At 40.6% G+C, this 17,349-nt stretch overlaps 1 protein-coding gene across 2 annotated transcripts in view; it reads left to right on the top strand.

Annotated features, from left to right (window-relative positions):
- The window catches only part of ABCD3 (ATP binding cassette subfamily D member 3), a 135,730-nt gene that overhangs the window by 28,177 nt on the left and 90,204 nt on the right, over positions 1-17,349 (top strand). Inside the window, exons 2-5 of one of the 2 annotated variants that reach the window (XM_077452881.1) lie at positions 6,403-6,433; positions 13,141-13,239; positions 14,563-14,651; positions 16,110-16,179. In XM_077452881.1, the coding sequence (XP_077309007.1) occupies positions 6,403-6,433; positions 13,141-13,239; positions 14,563-14,651; positions 16,110-16,179 (289 nt within the window). The remainder of the gene's footprint in view (positions 1-6,402; positions 6,434-13,140; positions 13,240-14,562; positions 14,652-16,109; positions 16,180-17,349) is intronic. The other variant, XM_077452880.1, reaches the window with a different exon arrangement.

The raw sequence follows: 17,349 nt of genomic DNA, 5'->3' as shown, positions 1-17,349 counted from the left end.
TGTGATATGTAGGGGCCAAATCCAGATAAAGGGGCTTCTAGAGTGTGCCAACTTTGGCCTGCATATTGTTTTAGAAAGAGTTGGCAAGGTAAATATTGTACTTCCTTTGCCCAATACATTCTTGCCAATAGCTCTTGCTGCAGTCAGTCAAAACTTGTAAGCAGAGAGCAGGAAGTGGGACTGAGCCAGCTGTGTGTCTTAATAGTCTCAAACAGGCCGGCTCAGGAGCGAGCATGCACTAGGCCCTCCATAGGAAGCCACTTCTTATGAGAGCACTACGCAGGGAGGAAGAACCTGGAATGTGGACCCCAGAAAAGGAGGATGGGATTGCTCTGTGCAAAACCATTGCATAGAGAAGGTAAGTATGCCCCCCCCCCCCCCACACTGGCCGCAACCTCTTGGGACACATCACAGGTCCCAGAAGGCTACAGGACCATTGACGCAGTGCAGCGGGAAGCTAGCTGTGAAGCCACAAGGAGTCACAGCCGGCTTCCCACAGTTAGTATGGCGGTGCCGGGAACCAGAAGACTGGCAGAGAAGTGGCTTGAGTGAGGACAGCATTGGATCCCTGGACAGGTAAGTGTCCTTTTTATTAAAAGTCAGCAACTTCAGTATTTGCCATTGCTGAGAATAATATGTCACTCTAGTCCAGGTATAGCACAGGCTTGTGGTTTTTCTAACAAAAATCTATAGAAAATAGCATTTAACTCTTACTCCACTCAAACTCTAAACCCAGAGTTACGAAGCTTTAGCAAGCTTTGCCAAATATGTATGTCTGCTCTTGTCTAGAGCTCATTTAGGCCCCATTCACACCTGAGCGTTTTGTAGCTTGAAGCCTGAAGCTACAAAACGTTAGAGGGGAAAAAATCTATTATTCTCAATGGAGATGGTTCACATCTCCACTCCATGTCGCCTGAAGCCGAACGCCTGAAGCTCAAACAAGTTCCGGACCCTTTTTTGTCGCTCAATTTGAGCAGATTTGGGTGTTTTTCTTCTTTTTACATTGGTGACCTTTTGCCCTGCATAAAATTGCGGCAAATTGCGGTAAAAAACGCTGCAAAATCGCTGTAAATTCGCACAATTTTCTGCTTGAAGACGCTATGCTCAGGTGTGAATGCAGCCTTAATGACATTTCAGCAAAGCGTTTTCCTCCTGCTGCAGTTAATTAGCTAGCACCATTTTTTTTTTTTTTTTTAATGCAAGACTTTTTTGCTCTGTTCAACTTTTTAATAAACGTTTTGATTGTGGAAAAAAAAGACAATGGTTTGACTTTTCTCTTATATTGGCTAATTTATGGGAAGCATTATTCTATATCTATATATATATATATATATATATATATATATATATATATATATATATATATATATATATATATATATATATATATATATATATATATATATATATATATACATATACAGTGCCTTGAAAAAGTATTCATACCCCTTGAAATTTCCAAATTTTGTCATATTACAACCAAAAATGTATTTATATGAACTTTGGTATGTAAATGAGGGGCGTTTAACCACTTAACTAATTAACCTTTTTGTGACGCTTGTTGGTTTAAAGTTAAAATCATTATTTTTTGCTAGAAAATTACTTAGAACCCACAAGCATTATAGATTTTTTTGTAACAGAGACCCTAGGGGAAAAAATGGTGGTTGTAGCAATATTTTATGTCGCACTGTATTTGCACAGCGGTCTTTCAGATGCAATTTTTTTGGGGAAAAAAATACACTTTTAGGCCTCTTTCATGCCTGTAAAGATCCGCTCGCTCAGCGGGGATCGCTCCGTTGTCCCCGCTGAGCTGGCTGCGGACAGGGCGGTCTCCGCACACTGTGCAGGGACTGCCCTGTCAGATCTCCGCTCTCCTCTATGGGGATCGGATGAGCACGGACCGTCTGTCCGTGTTCGTCTGATCCGCTCTGCAGACGGATAGAAAAATAGGATTTTCCTCCGTCTGCAGAATCGGACTGTTGCTGAGGCGGACGAAATCGGGTGTCTGCGGATGTGCATCCGCAGACACCCGCTATCCCATAGGGATGAATGTATGTCCGTATTTCATCCGCAAACGGATGGATGAAATACGGACATACCATCCGCATGTGTGAAAGGGGCCTTAAAGAATAAAAAACAAAACAAAAAAAAACTAAACAGTAAAGTTAGCCCATTTTTTTTTTTTTTTTTTTTTTTTTTTTTTTTGTATAATGTGAAAGATGTTACACTGAGAATCATGAGCTTTATTTTAAGCAAAAAAAAAAGTGATTCTCATTTTGGGCAGAATCGTGCAGCTCTAGTATGGATACTTTTTTAAGCGACTGTAATATAAGGTGTTATATATTGCTCAGCGGGGATCCCCGGAGCAATCTCTGCTGAGAAGGAAGATGACAGGTCTATCTCTGCACACTGCGCAGGGACGGACCTGTCACAGCGCTGCTCTCCCCTATGGCAGATTGGGTGACGGGCCGCAGTGTCCGTCATCCGATCCGATGACGGATGGGAAAAATAGCTTTTTCCTCCGTCACACTTTTGTGGATTGGAGCGGGTCGGATGTCAGTGGACATGTCACTGATGACATCTGACGCTCCATAGAGCTTTATGGAGCATCCGTTCAGGTTTGCCTGAAAAACTGAAAGGCGGACCTGAACGGATCGTCCATGTGAAAGGGGCCTTACATCTCATGTGTTGTCTGCTTTTCAGTTTCTGCTGAATTTCCTGCTATTGGTGGACTTGGAGCCACGGTAAATATGATCTGATGTAGGAGTGTAAAGTCTGTACCGTTATGGCTGTTTGGCTTTTTTTTTTTTAACCTCTCTTGTGACCTATTAATCATTTTTTTTTTTTTTTTTTTTTTTTTTTTTTTTTTTTAGAAGGCCATATCAATATTGTGAATTGCTAGATGTGGATCTTTGGTGCTTTTTTCATATGCCTTACAATAGCCTGCCAAGTCATTACACTGACACATTCTTTAGAAGCTGTGCCTGTCCTCCTAGTCTAGTAATCTTTGAACTGTGTGCCGGTTGCTTTAGTAGGTCAGAGGTTTTACAAGACATTGGGTGAAAGAGTATTGACTGCACATGTCTACCTTGTCTGTCATACCTGTGAACTTTAGTATAAGTCTTGCAGGTTTGCAAAGATATGAGTTACTCATAGAAATCCACAGCCTGCCATATGACCTGAATGAACTGACACAGGGGTGCCTTATGCCCCGTACACACGATCCGAAAATCGCACGGAAAATACCGCTTTCGAAGCGATCGTACGATAATCTGATCGTTAGTACAGAGCTTTCGAGAGCCGATTAGGACAGTACATCCGATATTATTCTATCGGACATGCACGGAAATTTTTTTCGTACGATGCCAAATCGTACGATTTTCATTTAATCAGTACAGCTATCGTTCGAAAATGCAATACAAATGCATTACAACACATGACATCACTTCCGAATTTTTTTTCTGTCGTGCGGGAAATTTTGTGACTTTAGTAAACTCATCAGATTCGATCTGAGATTAGCATGCAATAAAAAACGGACGATCATTCGTCCGATAATCTCATTGTGTGTATGGGGCATTACATTGCATTGGATTTGGTGTAATCTGGTTATTGAACAGAGACAGCTGCCATCATCAGTGCTTTATAAAGAGCTAGTTGGATTTACAAATTCAGTACCGTATATATATTGTACATATTGATTTAACCACTTCCAGTCAAGGCCTTTTCTGGCCCTTTTTGTTCACATGTAGCAATCAGTATTTTTTGTTAGAAAATTGCTTAGAACCCCAAACATAATAAATATATATAGATATAGATATATATATATATATATTTAATTTTTAAGCTGATTCCCCCTAAAGAACAAATTTATGGGTATTAGAATTCTTTGTCACATAGTATTTGTGCAATATTTTTTATTTTTTTAACTCAATTTTTTGGGGAAAAAATACACTTTATTTTTAATGCAAAAAAAAAAAAACACAAGATAACCCAATTTTTTTTGTAAAATAGAAAGATCAAGTAAATGCATACCAGACATATCCAGCTTTAAATTGGGCGTGCAGCTACGACAAACGACTTAAATTCCATATCCATAGGCAAGGCTTTTAAAAGCCACCTACAGGTTATGATTTAAGATTTATAGAGGAGGTCTGGTGCTAGAATTGCTGCTCATGATCTGACGATTGCGCTAATAGCTCACGCGTGAGACGATCCTGTTTGCATGCGTGACCAAAATGCGTGACCAAAACGCCCATTTGCCTTTATACACAAGCTTGGGAGGATGGAGGCACTTTATATTTTTAATTTTTTTCATTATTTATTTTAGTTTTATTTTTTACACTGTGCTCGCCTGCTCTTAAACAAAAAAAAAAAGGCATCCTTGTATAACTACTGTAAGTCCAGCGACGTACGGGAAGTAGTATGTACCCAGTGAAGTGACTGGCCTCAGGTGATCAAACAAATCCTACTACATCAGTTGTACCTGTTTCTCTACAGCGATCTTTCCCCTGCATCCATTGAAAGTGCAGAATTTTCACAGGATATCTCAGCTGTGAAAAGTAGGGGAGCTGATTGGAGGGAAGGTACACACCCCCTGCACACAGGAGCAGAGCTGTGGCTGTCAATCAGCTGGAGTTCCGTCTCCTGTCACCATTTTTTTTTTCTTGGTCTCAGGAAAACTTGTCAGAAGTGACTCCTCCAGATAAAGGAACAAGGCAGCGGACATAAATGGCGCTTAGTGGTCTTGATTGAGACAAGTAAACGCTATAGAGGGATATATATTGTTCATACTTCTTCATGTCTGAGGTTTACAACCACTTTAAAGTGGCGTTGCCACCAAAAAATAAAAAATAGTTTAAAATTCGTTAAAAAAATAAATAATAATAATTGGAAATTTTTTTTTTTTTATTCACCTCTAAATACCTGTTGCTAGGGTGTCCCTCGTAGTCTGCCTTCTTCCTTGCCCGGGCTGGTGACATCACTTCCCCTTGCGCTGCACAGTCATCTGGGACCTGTTATGTCTCCCAGATGACTGTGCGGCATATCACGGCACCCTGCGCCGCTCGCGCATGCGCAGTGGGTGCCCGGCTGTGAAGGCTGTGGGTGCACGGCTGTGAAGTAAGAATGATGGCACCGCGAGCGAAACGGGGAACAAGGGGGGGCTTCGTTCCCCCGCATCGCTGGACCCTGGGACAGGTTTTTTTTTTTTTTCTTTTTTTTTTTAGGGGTCTGGCTCGGGGTGGAATTTTTATACTAAAAGCGGTAACCCCGAGCCAGACTCGGGACCTCATCGCTGGATCCAGGAGGATGCTTTCTTACCTTCTCGCTCGGATCCAGCGACATCCCCCCCGCTGTACGAGCGAGCTGTGTCTTGCTCGATCTATCACGGAGCTGATCTCCGTTCCCTGCGAGCATTGCGACGCACGGGGATGGAGATCGGCGCCAAATTCAAAAAGTGAAACACTCACTATACATAAAGTATAATGTAATCTTACAGATTACATTGCTGTATGTAATTATTTCACATCCCCTTTGTCCCTAGTGGTCTGCTCAGTGTCCTGCATGCAGTTTTATATAATAAAAACTGTTCTTTATACCTGGAAACTGGAGATTGTCCATAGCAACCAAAACTGTCCCTTTACATCAAGAATGATTTTAGACAGCTAGAAAACAGCGATAATAAATTAGAATCACTCGCAGAATTGAGCGATAGCGATTTGTGGGGAGATCCGTCAAATCTTGAAAAGTAATGACAGTGACAATTCTGCAACTGAGCAAATTTATGTGTTTTTGATTTGATTACATTATTGAATAATTTTTATTATTGTTATACTATTATTTGGTATAATTATTTGTTATATTATAATTTATGATTTTATTTTTCAAACTCAAGCTAGACTCTGGTTTGGACAGATTTAAGTGAGTTATTTCTAAGAATTACAGGACTAAAATATAAAACACCAAATTTTCATACAAAATTATTGTACCGCTTTTAGCACCTAAAATCCGAAATAATCATACTGCCAGGGAGGTTAAACAAAAATCTCTCACCTATTACTTTTATCCCAAGTTTTCTCCGCAGTTTTGACTAATGTAGCCATCCCTACAGACAGGTGAAGATGAACTTCCCTGCTGGTCTTTGTCACCAGAGGACTTTTATAAAAAAAAAAAAAAAAAAAAAAAAAAAATCATACCAAGTCATAGGAATGTGCTAGTGACTATACTAAACCAAAGTTTTGGATTCTGCTGTGACTTCAAAAGTTTTGAATTTACAAGTTTATGTATTCCCTTTACTTTAGGTTATTGTATAGTAATTTGCAAAAATACCCAACGTCTCATTTTCATTTTATTTTTTTATTGCTGTAGTTTTAAAACTCATTTTTTATTTATTTTTTTAAACAGGAAGAAGAAGACGCCAGTACAGAACAATGAGGTGATTGCTCCTTTCATCTTTGCTTAAGCCTTGTACACACTTTTAAAAAAACATTTTTTTCCTTCAACCCAGTGGGCTGAACAAAAAAATATTGATAGATCGCTGTACTAACTTATCTTGTGTTAGTACAGCAATCTCCCCTACTGTGCTATTGTATTCTGTCAGAGGGAACGCCCCTCCCTCCCCAAGCTGGAACACACCCGTTTATAGAGTTCTGGTTTTCCAGAATGCCCGTTCGACAGAAGCCGGACAGGGAGCTGTAAACATGGGACAAAAGTCAGCTGGTTCCTGCCAAAGCGACCGCTTTCGGCCCGTGTGTACTAGTCATTACCAAAATAGTGACCCTCAATATTGACTTTATTAAACTTGTACTTTTCACCTCAGTGGCCTAAAATTTATATGTACACACAACCTTCCTTTTTTTTTTTTTTTTTTTTTTTTTTTTTTTCTTTGTGAATAAATAGACCCCTTTGTCAGAGTTGTAGAGATTTCCCTTATTTTCTGTTCTGGAGACAGAAAATCTACAATTGGGAAGTAGACAACAATTAAAAAGCCGACAGGTGTTCTAGCATTCTCCTACTTGACTTCAAAAAAAATATTTATATCTATATATCTTAATCTGTTTTGCTTTTTAGAGGCATTTCCTTCACTTCTTGTCCTGGGGCTATCTTTTCACTTGACAGGAACTGAAGGAATCTCTCCAGCAGAGATTCCAATAGACATCCTTAAACTTTTTAGCTATAGAGCCACTAAAGAGATCCTTGTAGGGCATGCAAATAGGTTAACCACTTCAGCCCCGAAAGGTTTTACCCCCTAATGACCGGGCCATTTGTTTGCGATACGTCACTGCGGTACTTTAACCACTTCAGCCCTGGAAGAATTTACCCCCTTCCTGACCAGAGCACTTTTTGCGACACGGCACTGCGTCGCTTTAACTGACAATTGCGCAGTCGTGCAACATGGCTCCCAAACAATATTTGCAACCCTTTTTTTTCCCCACAAATAGAGCTTTCTTTTGGTGGCATTTGATCACCCCTGCATTTTTATTTTTTTTGCGCTATAAACAAAGCAACAACTTTTTAGAAAAAAACGCAGGCTATAATAAATATCCCCCAAAAATATATAAAAAAAACAATTTTTTTTCCGCAGTTTAGGCCGGTATGTATTCTTCTACTTATTTTTGGTAAAAACAATTGCAATAAGCGATTATTGATTGGTTTGCGCAAAAGTTATAGCGTTTACAAGATAGAGGATAGTTTTATGGCATTTTTATTAATAATTTTAAAAAAAAAATTTAAATGGCGATCAGTGATTTTATTTTTATCGTGACTGACATTATGGCAGACACATCGGACGTTTTTTGGGACCATTGTCATTTTATACAGCAATCAGTGCTATACAAATGCACTGATTCCTATGTAAATTACACTGGCAGTGAAGGGGTTAACCACTAGGGGGCAGTGTAGGGGTTAAGTGTGTCCTAGGGGCGTGTTACTAACTGTGGGGGGCATGGCTGTGTTTTACACATAACTGATCTCTGCTCCAACCACAGGGAGCAGAGATCAGTCTCACTTGTTGCTAGGCAGAACGGGGAGATGCTTGTTTACTACAGCATCTCCCCATTCTTCCTCTCCGTGAGGCGATCGTGGGTATCCCCGTGGCGATAGTGCACGGGACCCACGACGCAACTCATGGAGCTTCCCGCGAGCACGCCTCCACTGCCTCTTAACCGGTTCCCGACCAGCATACGCTGATGTACGTCGGCAGAATGGTACGGGCAGGCATATTGGCGTACAGGTACGTCCAATCTTCAATGCCGCCCCGCTATCACGAGCACGCCGTTCGGGACCCCTGTAAGTCTGGTCGCGGGTCCCACGGAATCTACCGCTGCGGGCATACCCGCAATCGTCTCAGGGGGTGGCTGAATGGAGGAAATGCTGTTGTCAACAGCATTTCCCCATTCTGCCTAGCAACTAGTGACGCTGATCTCTGCACCATGTGATTGGAGCAGAGATCAGTGTTTACTAAATAAAAGCCCAGCCCCCCCACAGTTAGTAACACGCCCCTAGGAACACTTAACCCCTACACTGCCACCCACTGGTTAACCCCTTCACTGCCAGTGTCATTTACACAGGAATCACTGCATTTATATAGCAGTGATTACTGTATAAATGACAGTGGTCCCAAAAATGTGTAAAAAAATGTCCGATGTGTCCGCCATAATGTCGCAGTCACAATAAAAATCGCTGATCGCCGCCATTACTAGTAAAAAATAAAAAATAAATTATTAATAAAAATGTCATAAAACTATGCCTATTTTGTAAACGCTATAACTTTTGCGCAAAACCAATCAATAATCGCTTAATATATATATATGTGTGTGTGTGTGTGTGTGTGTGTGTGTGTGTGAAATATGTAGAAGAATACGTATCGGCCTAAATTGAGGGAAAAAAATGTTTTTTATATATTTTTGGGGGATATTTATTATAACAAAAAGTAAAAAATAATGCATTTTTTTTCAAAATTGTCGCTCTATTTTTGTTTATAGCGCAAAAAATAAAAACCGCAGGGGTGATCAAATACCACCAAAAGAAAGCTATATTTGTGGGAAAAAAAGGACGTCAATTTGGTTTGGAAGCCATGTCGCACGACTGCGTAATTGTCAGTTAAAGCGACGCAGTGCCGAATTGCATAAAGTGGTCTGGTCTTTGACCAGCAAAATGGTCCGGTCTGTAAGTGGTTAAAGGGCAATGTACAGGTACATGATTTTGCCTGTACGGGCCCTTGTGCAGACGTATATCGGCATTAGGCGGTCGGGAATCGGTTAACTGACAATTGGGTGGTCGAGCGATGCTGTAACCAAATAAAATGCATGTCCTTTTCTTCCCACAAATAGAGCTTTCTTTTGGTCGTATCTGCTGTTTTTATTTTTTGCGCTAAAAACAATATTTTTTACTTTCTGCTATAAAACACATCCAGTAAAGTTTAAAAAAAAAAATCTAATTTCTTCATCAATTTAGACCAATATGTGTCCTGCTACAAATTTTTGATAAAAACTATGGTATATTTTTATGGCATTTTGCTTTCCTTTTTTTCTTTTTACTAGTAATGGTGGCCATCAGCAATTTTTTTTTCTTTTGCGGCAAATCTGACACTTTTTGGGAACCAGTGACATTACAGTGATCAGTGGTAAAAATATACACTGTTACTGTACTAATGACACTGGCAGGGAGGGGGTTAACATCAGAGGCGATGAAAGAGTTATCTGTGTGCCTAGCTGGTGCTTGCTAACTGTGGGGTGGTTGCTCAGCCTGGATGAAGACAGAGATCGGTGTTCCTTCTTGGCAGGAAACAAGATCTCTAGCTTCTCTCCTGTCAGAATGGCGATCTGCCTTTTTTACACAGGCAGATAACCGTTCTGCCTCTCTGGGGGAATGATCAAGGGTGACCGATAGACATCAGGTCCGACAGACCCGCTGATTGGCATCCCCTGTGTCCAATCGGTGTGCGATCACGCCACTGGCGGTGCCCACGCCCCAGTGTTTACTGCAAGAAATTACGTAAAGGTACCTCGTTTCGTACAATAGAGCCGGCCTGCCACAGTAAAAGTGCTGAAGGTGGTCGGCAAGTGATTAAACAAGTAAAACAAGTAAAACTGGCCATCCAGTTTTTATTTTATATTTTTTTTTTTTTAGCCATCCACACAAAGAAGGTGGATGGAGAGGTATCCTCTTCCCTTCCCCCACCAAGAGATTGTATTTAGACAGAACCAATCAAACCAATCAAACTAGAATTAGAATACAGCTGATTGGTTGAAATAGCTGTTCGATGGAAAATTTTCTAACATATCCCTTCAACATAAGTTGAATAAACAATTGTTTTCTGTTGAGCGGAAAAGACAACGCGCTAATCAAAATATAGCAAACAAAAAAAACAAAACGAAAGTGTGTTTTCTTAGGTTCTTTAGCAGCCCCCCCAAAAAAAAAAATAAAAAAAAATAAAGTAATCTGCTACAAAATACTGTAGCTGCAGAGTTATAATAAAAAGGCACTCGCCTGTGCAGGGATCCAGAGCTGTTCACCTATCTTAAGGTAGATGCAGAAAAATACAGCAAGAAACAATTGCATGAAAAATGGATTACAAGTCCATTAAAGTGATAAAAATTCAAAAGTTTATTATCAAAATATCATGTCATACTTACCGGCCCTGTCCAATGGTTTTGCACAGAGTAGTTCCAATCTTTCTCTTGGCTCCTCCATCAGAGCTCTGGCTCCTCCTATTTGGGTAGGGCCCCCATAGAACCCTGCTTTCTGTGGGGACACTGGTGTGGGCTCACTTCCGAGCCTCCCTGTCTGTGTTTCCCTGTCTGTGTCTATTGCCATAAACTGGGTGGGGCCCCAACCCCCACTTTTAAACTCTGTGACGAGGGATAGCAGTGGGAGCCAATTGCTATCAATCTGCCCAGTGAGGAGGGATAGAGCTGGGAGAGCAGCTGCTCTTGTGCACAGAGCTGGATTGAGATTGGGCTCAGGTAAGTATACGAGGGGGGCTGTGATACAAGTTTTTTTTTTTTACCTTTTAAAGCGAACCAAGGATACAGAGCTGTGTTATGAATAAACAAGCTGTGTGCTGAGTTCCCTCCCCGTCACAAATTTATCACGTGTGGGGAAAACTTCTTGGAAGGAAGCATCAGAGAGAAACCACACTTAGAGCTTTGAAGAGAGATAAGTAAACACTGCAAGTATACACTATGTGCTTTGTTCAGATTTGATGACAGTTTTCAAACCACTTTAATGCATAGAATGCATTAGGGTAGAAAGCCCTCTGCCTTTACAACTACTTCAAGTAGTGGCTGTGTATGGATTATTTTTGGAGAATATTGATATTGTTTAGTGTCGTTTTGAGACAGTGGGGGTTATTTACGAAAGGCACATCCACTTTGCACTACAAGTGTAAACTGCACTTGGAATTGCAGTCGTAGATCCGAGAGGGACATGCAAGGAAAATGAAAAAACTGAATTTTAGCTTGCACATGATTGGATGATGAAATCAGCAGAGCTTCCCCTCATTTCAGATGTACCCCTCAGATTTACAGTGACTGCACTTCCATGTGCAATTTCAAGTGTAGTTTGCACTTGTAGAGCAGAGTGGATTTGCCTTTCGTAAATAACCCCCAGTGTTTCTCCACCTTTTTTCAGTCGACCCTTTAGCCTGGGTTCATACACATGTGATGTGGGAACGAGAACAATTCCAGTACCGGTTCCTGCATCGCATCTCCCCCGCAGGCTGTTCACAGTGCTCTCTGCGAACTGCTGCAGTTGTCAATGCAAAGTTAATGACATTCCCAGATGGTTCATGGATCGCAGTGCAAACTTTGAATTTGGACAGGAATCCGATCGCATGGGTGTGGACACCCATGCAATCAGATTCCAGTGCGGGGGGGGAAAAAAAGTTCCTTTTTTTTTTCCCCAAATCCAATGTGAGTTCAGCCATAAAAACTGCAGACATCACATGTGATCGGCACAGTGGGTGCGATTCACATGCAGTGTCTGTGTGCACATATGTGTGAACCCAGGCTTAAAATTATCACAAAAAAACCTTAGGAGGGATTGATTCATTATTGTTTTTGATGTTGGAAACCCTATTCCGATGGATACCCTCCAAGATCTTCTATGTTGCTGGTACAGACTTACAGCTGAACTTTGAATCCATGTTGTTTGTTTGTTTGTTTGTTTGTTTGTTTGTTATCTACCTAACCGGAAATCAACATGCTGTACTTTGATTTGTCTTATGTGTTATTATATATACCCTATTGTTACTGCTATATATATATGTGGTGCTGAAAACTGATCTCATCCTGAACCTTTTTGTTCTTTCTGTTTTTTCACATGTATTTGTGTGCTAACAAAAATGAATAAACAAAAAATGATTACAAACGAACAAAGGTTTTCCCAGCACACTTACCAGCCATTAATAAATGAAAAAAAGTATGCTGTGATAAATGCTAAAAAAAATACATACAGATACAGGTAATAAATGATACACTGGTAACGGTTAATAAAATTTATGAAACCGTCCCCAGTGGAAAAAAAGAGGTGCTTGTGCTAGTGAAGCAATATCCAGTGCTGTGACTTGAATAATAGATGGATGATTCCGTGCTTCTTAAGTGCTTTAAATAGGGTGCCCCTCTAATAGATGTGCATTCACCCCTGGGAGTGGACCAACTATCGCTAGTTAGGTCAAATGTGTGTGTGGGGCGACCCCTATGGATATCCTCTGGACCGATCATTGGCAGCGGTGAATGTTCCTCATATAAATAGAAAAGACCTCATTGCGCAGTACCATTGATAAAGAGCTTCTCATTCCAAAAAATATAAAGGTATTAAACTTGCATGTATGAGTGCCTAATGTCCTGGCATGTGACACCCAGCTAGAGCACAATGGCAGTGAAGGCCATATAACTATCCTTTGTAGGAAAGTGAACATGGAAGGGTAATGCACATCACAAACGAACCATACTGTAGGGATGGGGCACCTTCCTTCTGTTACAAGGCTGACAGCAGTAATGACGGTGACTGTTGGGGTAGGATGCCGTAAGCTTGCACATCATAAAGGGGGGGGGGTTTCTTAGTTTTTTGTTGTAAACCGTAAAATTAAAAGATAACCTGCCTGCATGTTTCAACATTTCCAGCCTTATCTTTTTACAGAAAGAAGGGAAGAAAGAAAAGGCCGTGGTCGACAAAGTTTTTTTTGGAAGAATTGGCAGCATTTTAAGAATATTGGTCCCTAAAACGTTCAGTAAGGAGGTCTGTATATTGTATCCATCTGTTACTCCATGTAAAGGAGTGTCTTCTATTCCTCTCTATTATAGCATATATCAGTGCTCGACAAAACCCGGTCGCCAGGTCGCATTGGCGACTAGAATCAGCGACCTTGCGCCTGGGGCAGCATAGCTGGGGGTATCCCGTCTCCGTGGACCCCCCCCCCCCGCGCGATCGCGTCGGGCCGCGCCACAGGCGGCCGGTAATTGAGCCCCCGCTTTGAGGCCTTCTGTGATCCTATGGTTCCTTCTGGAATCTGGCGCCCTCTTGTGGTGGCCGTTGGAATTACAACCAACAATGCTAATTGATTTCCTGCCAGTCTTTCTCCATCCCTTTACTTAGAACCCCTAAACAAAACAAAAAAAAAAAAATATATATATATATATATATATATATATATATATATAATATAATATAATATATATATATATATATTTTTTATTATTTATTCTAACACCCTAGAGAGTAAAATGGTGGTCGTTGCAATACTGTCTGTCACACCGTATTTGCACAGCGGACTTACAAGCGCACTTTTTTGGGGGAAAAAAATTTTATTTAATAAAAAAGACAACAGTAAAGTTAGCCTAATTTTTTTTTTTTATATTGTGAAAGATAATGTTACGCCGAGTAAATCGATACCCAACATGTCACGCTTCAAAATTGCGCCCGCTCATGGAATGGCGACAAACTTTTACCCTTTAAAATCTCCATAGGCGACGTTTAAAAAATTCTATAGGTTGCACGTTTTGAGTTACAGAGGAGTTATTGCTCTTACTCTGCCGATCGCAGCGATACCTCACATGTGTGGTTTGAACACCGCTTTCATATATGCGTTCGCTTCTGCACGCAAGCTTGGCGAGACAGGGCGCATTTAAAACATTTTTTTTCTTATTTTAACTTTTATTTTAATTTTTTTCACTGTTCTTTTAAAAAAAAAAAAATGTGTGTCACTTTTATTCCTATTACAAGGAATGTAAAAATCCCTTGTAATAGAAAAAAGCATGACAGGTCCTCTTTTATATATGAGATCTGGGGTCAGAGAGACCTCACATCTCATATTTACACTAAAATGCAATTTAAAAATGTCCCTCTAAGAGCTATGGGCAATGACTTGGAGACAGGTGGGGGGCTGGGGGCTATCTTCCCCTCACTCGTCTCCATGTCAGGCCAGGGACAGGTCCAGATCGCCGTCACGGACCTGGCTCCTAACTTTTTTAGCTGGCTCCTAGATTCCAAGCAAATTTGTCAACCCCTGGCATATATCATCATTATGTTCTGTGGTCACTAACTAAATTGTTTGTGCTCTAGGGTGGATATCTGCTACTCATAGCTCTCATGCTGATAGCGCGCACGTACTGTGATGTCTGGATGATACAGAATGGCACTTTTATTGAGAGGTATTTAAAACTTATTTTTCTGCCAGCTGTTTTAGATTTACCCACAAGGCTCTACATGAGATAGGTACATAATAGGAATTGGAAGTACACTAATTCTCAGTACACCTGAGCCATTTAGAATAAGAGGTGAAACTGTTTACTGCAAATATTTACCACTTAAACTGTAACTCATTATATTAGACCCCTTTCACACTGGGTCGTTTTGCAGGCGCTATTGAGCTAAAAATAGTGCCTGCAAACCGACCCGAAACAGCCGCTGATGTGTCCCGAGGGCTTTCACACTGGATCGGTGCGCTAGCAGGATGGTAAAAAAAAAAGTCCTGCTAGCTGCATCTTTCACCGTTCCTGCCCATTGAAATCAGCACTTTATGGTGGTTTTAACCCTTTATCAGGCGCTAGCAGGGGGGTAAAACCACCCTGCTAGCGGCCGAATACCGCCGCTAAAACTACGGTAAAGCGGCACTAAAAATAGCGCAGTTTTACCACCGACGCCACAGCCGCCCCAGTGTGAAAGGGGCCGTAATGTAAAAACACCTGCGTAGAGTTTCAAAGCAGATTTCCTAAAGCAGGAACAAACTGCTCCCACTGTTAGCTATTGTTTGTTCTTGTTGTACATCATATATTTGTTTACAAGCATGTCAGCCTCTGTAGTTGCTGGGATTCCTAAAGAGGACCTAAATTTTGGGAGCTGTCTGTGTGACTGTGGTCTTCCAGGTAGATGAATGGATTTGCTTGTCACGTTTCTGAAAACTGGTGTTGTGGTGAGCGATGGAGCAAAAGCCAAGAAGCAGCAGGAATGATTGAGGAAGGACAGATCCACAAAATGAATAAAGCAGAGGCAAGGAGATCCTTTGCATTGCAGGTCCCCAGGTACAGCTACCACTGGAACCGTGAGCATCACAACAGTAACATCACTCAATCTCACTTCAAATTTAGTGAAACTACCATTTAAGGGAGAGTGTCTTAGATGCTCTCACACATGATATATTCAGCTGTGTGGTTTGAGGTACAGGGTTACATAGGCTTGGGAAAACACGGCTATTTTCAGGAGACATTCATAAGAAAAGTTTTTTGTTTTTTAATTTTGTATATTGCCACCCAGGGTGTGTTTAGGGCCATGCACATGCACAGGTGTGACAATGGGAGCAGCTGCTGTTTCCGAATTGACCGCACTGAGACTGCCTACACAGGGATGCATGGAACACCTGTTATTCTTGTGCATGTTAACAGGGGCATCACATGTGGCACCGATTAATTTGCCTTGTGTGAATGGGACCTTAATGGGCTACCAATTTGTGATCTCCAATATAATTTTATTTTCCATATTTACTGTCTCTAGTTACTGGATTGTGTATTTTTTTTACTTTCTACTATACATGCCTGCAGTCATGTTGTTATAATATATTCTGGCAGATAGAATCTAGTTACATAAGTGTTTTCTCCTGATTCTTATTTCAGTGGAATCATAAGCAGAAATAAAGCAGTTTTCAAGAAATATTTTTTCCAGTATATAGCTGCAATACCCATGGTAAACTTTTGTGGGAATCTGTTGGCTGTGAAAGCATGATATTAACTACTGCCTATTTATGTAATGGTGCATGGCTGCAGCACAGATTGAACTGTTTGTATATGATTCCTATGTACAGTCAAGTGAAAAAGTAAGTACATCCCATGGAACTGGTTACTTATTTTTTTCCAAATATATGAACAGCCAAACTTTTAGATCATTTATTCAAGCAATTCCTACAGATAAAGCATGATCTACTTGAGTAAAAGCACAAGGAAAACCATTCCCTTTTCAACCCCTTCAAAAAATCTCAACAGATTTATACCCTTAACCTCACAAGTGGGTATTGCCCCTTTTTGATAGAACTTTATTGTGGGTTTTTTATATAACTGCCCAACAATCTGTGACATCTCCTCCATGCAAAGTTCCTTCAGGCACAACATGTCTGAGCTTTTTTTTGCAGAAACTTCTCATATTCAAATGCCCCTAACATTCAGTTGGATGCAAATAAGGGCTTTTACTGAACCAGTCCAGAAACCTCCATTTCTTTTCTGTAAGCAGTTCCTTGGTAGATTTGTTAGTGTGGTTGGAACTTTATCATGTTGAAAGATCATTTTCTGCTTCAACTTCAACTTTGGTAGAGATGGCCTCATATTCTCGTGAAGCATACTTTGATACAGTATGATTTTTCAGTTTGTCCGCCACTGTTACTGTGGCCAAAAAAGTCTATCTTTGATTAATCAGTCCACAGCACATTGTTCCTGAAGGCCTGGTCTCTGCCTATACATTCATGTCTAACTGGAATCTTCCTCTAATGTTCTCTTTAGACAACAAAAACGTTTTCATCAAACACAAGTTAAATTGCTGCAATCAAATCCCTAGTATATACGATCAGAAAATCTGATGAAAAACAGTTTTCAGAGTAATCATACGATAATCCAATCATTATTACACAGCTTTTGAGAGCCAGTCACGACTGTTCATCTGAAATTATCTGAAGGGACACGCACGAAAATGTTGTTGTTTGTGATACCAGAACGAATGATTTCAAGCTCGGAAATGAAAGAATACCTTATGATACAATACATTACATCACTTCCAAAGTTGTATTCTGTCGTAACTTTAGTAACCTCTTTATTTTCAATGTGAGAATAGCATGTTCAAAAGAAAAAAAGGGACGATCGTGTATCC

The sequence above is a fragment of the Lithobates pipiens genome, unplaced genomic scaffold (genome assembly GCF_037356315.1).
Source record: "Lithobates pipiens isolate NorthernLeopardFrog02 unplaced genomic scaffold, aLitPip1_a1.2 Scaffold_23, whole genome shotgun sequence".
Lineage (NCBI taxonomy): Eukaryota > Metazoa > Chordata > Amphibia > Anura > Ranidae > Lithobates > Lithobates pipiens.
Note: the sequence above shows the minus strand (reverse complement) of the source record. Positions and strands in the feature narration are given on the sequence as shown.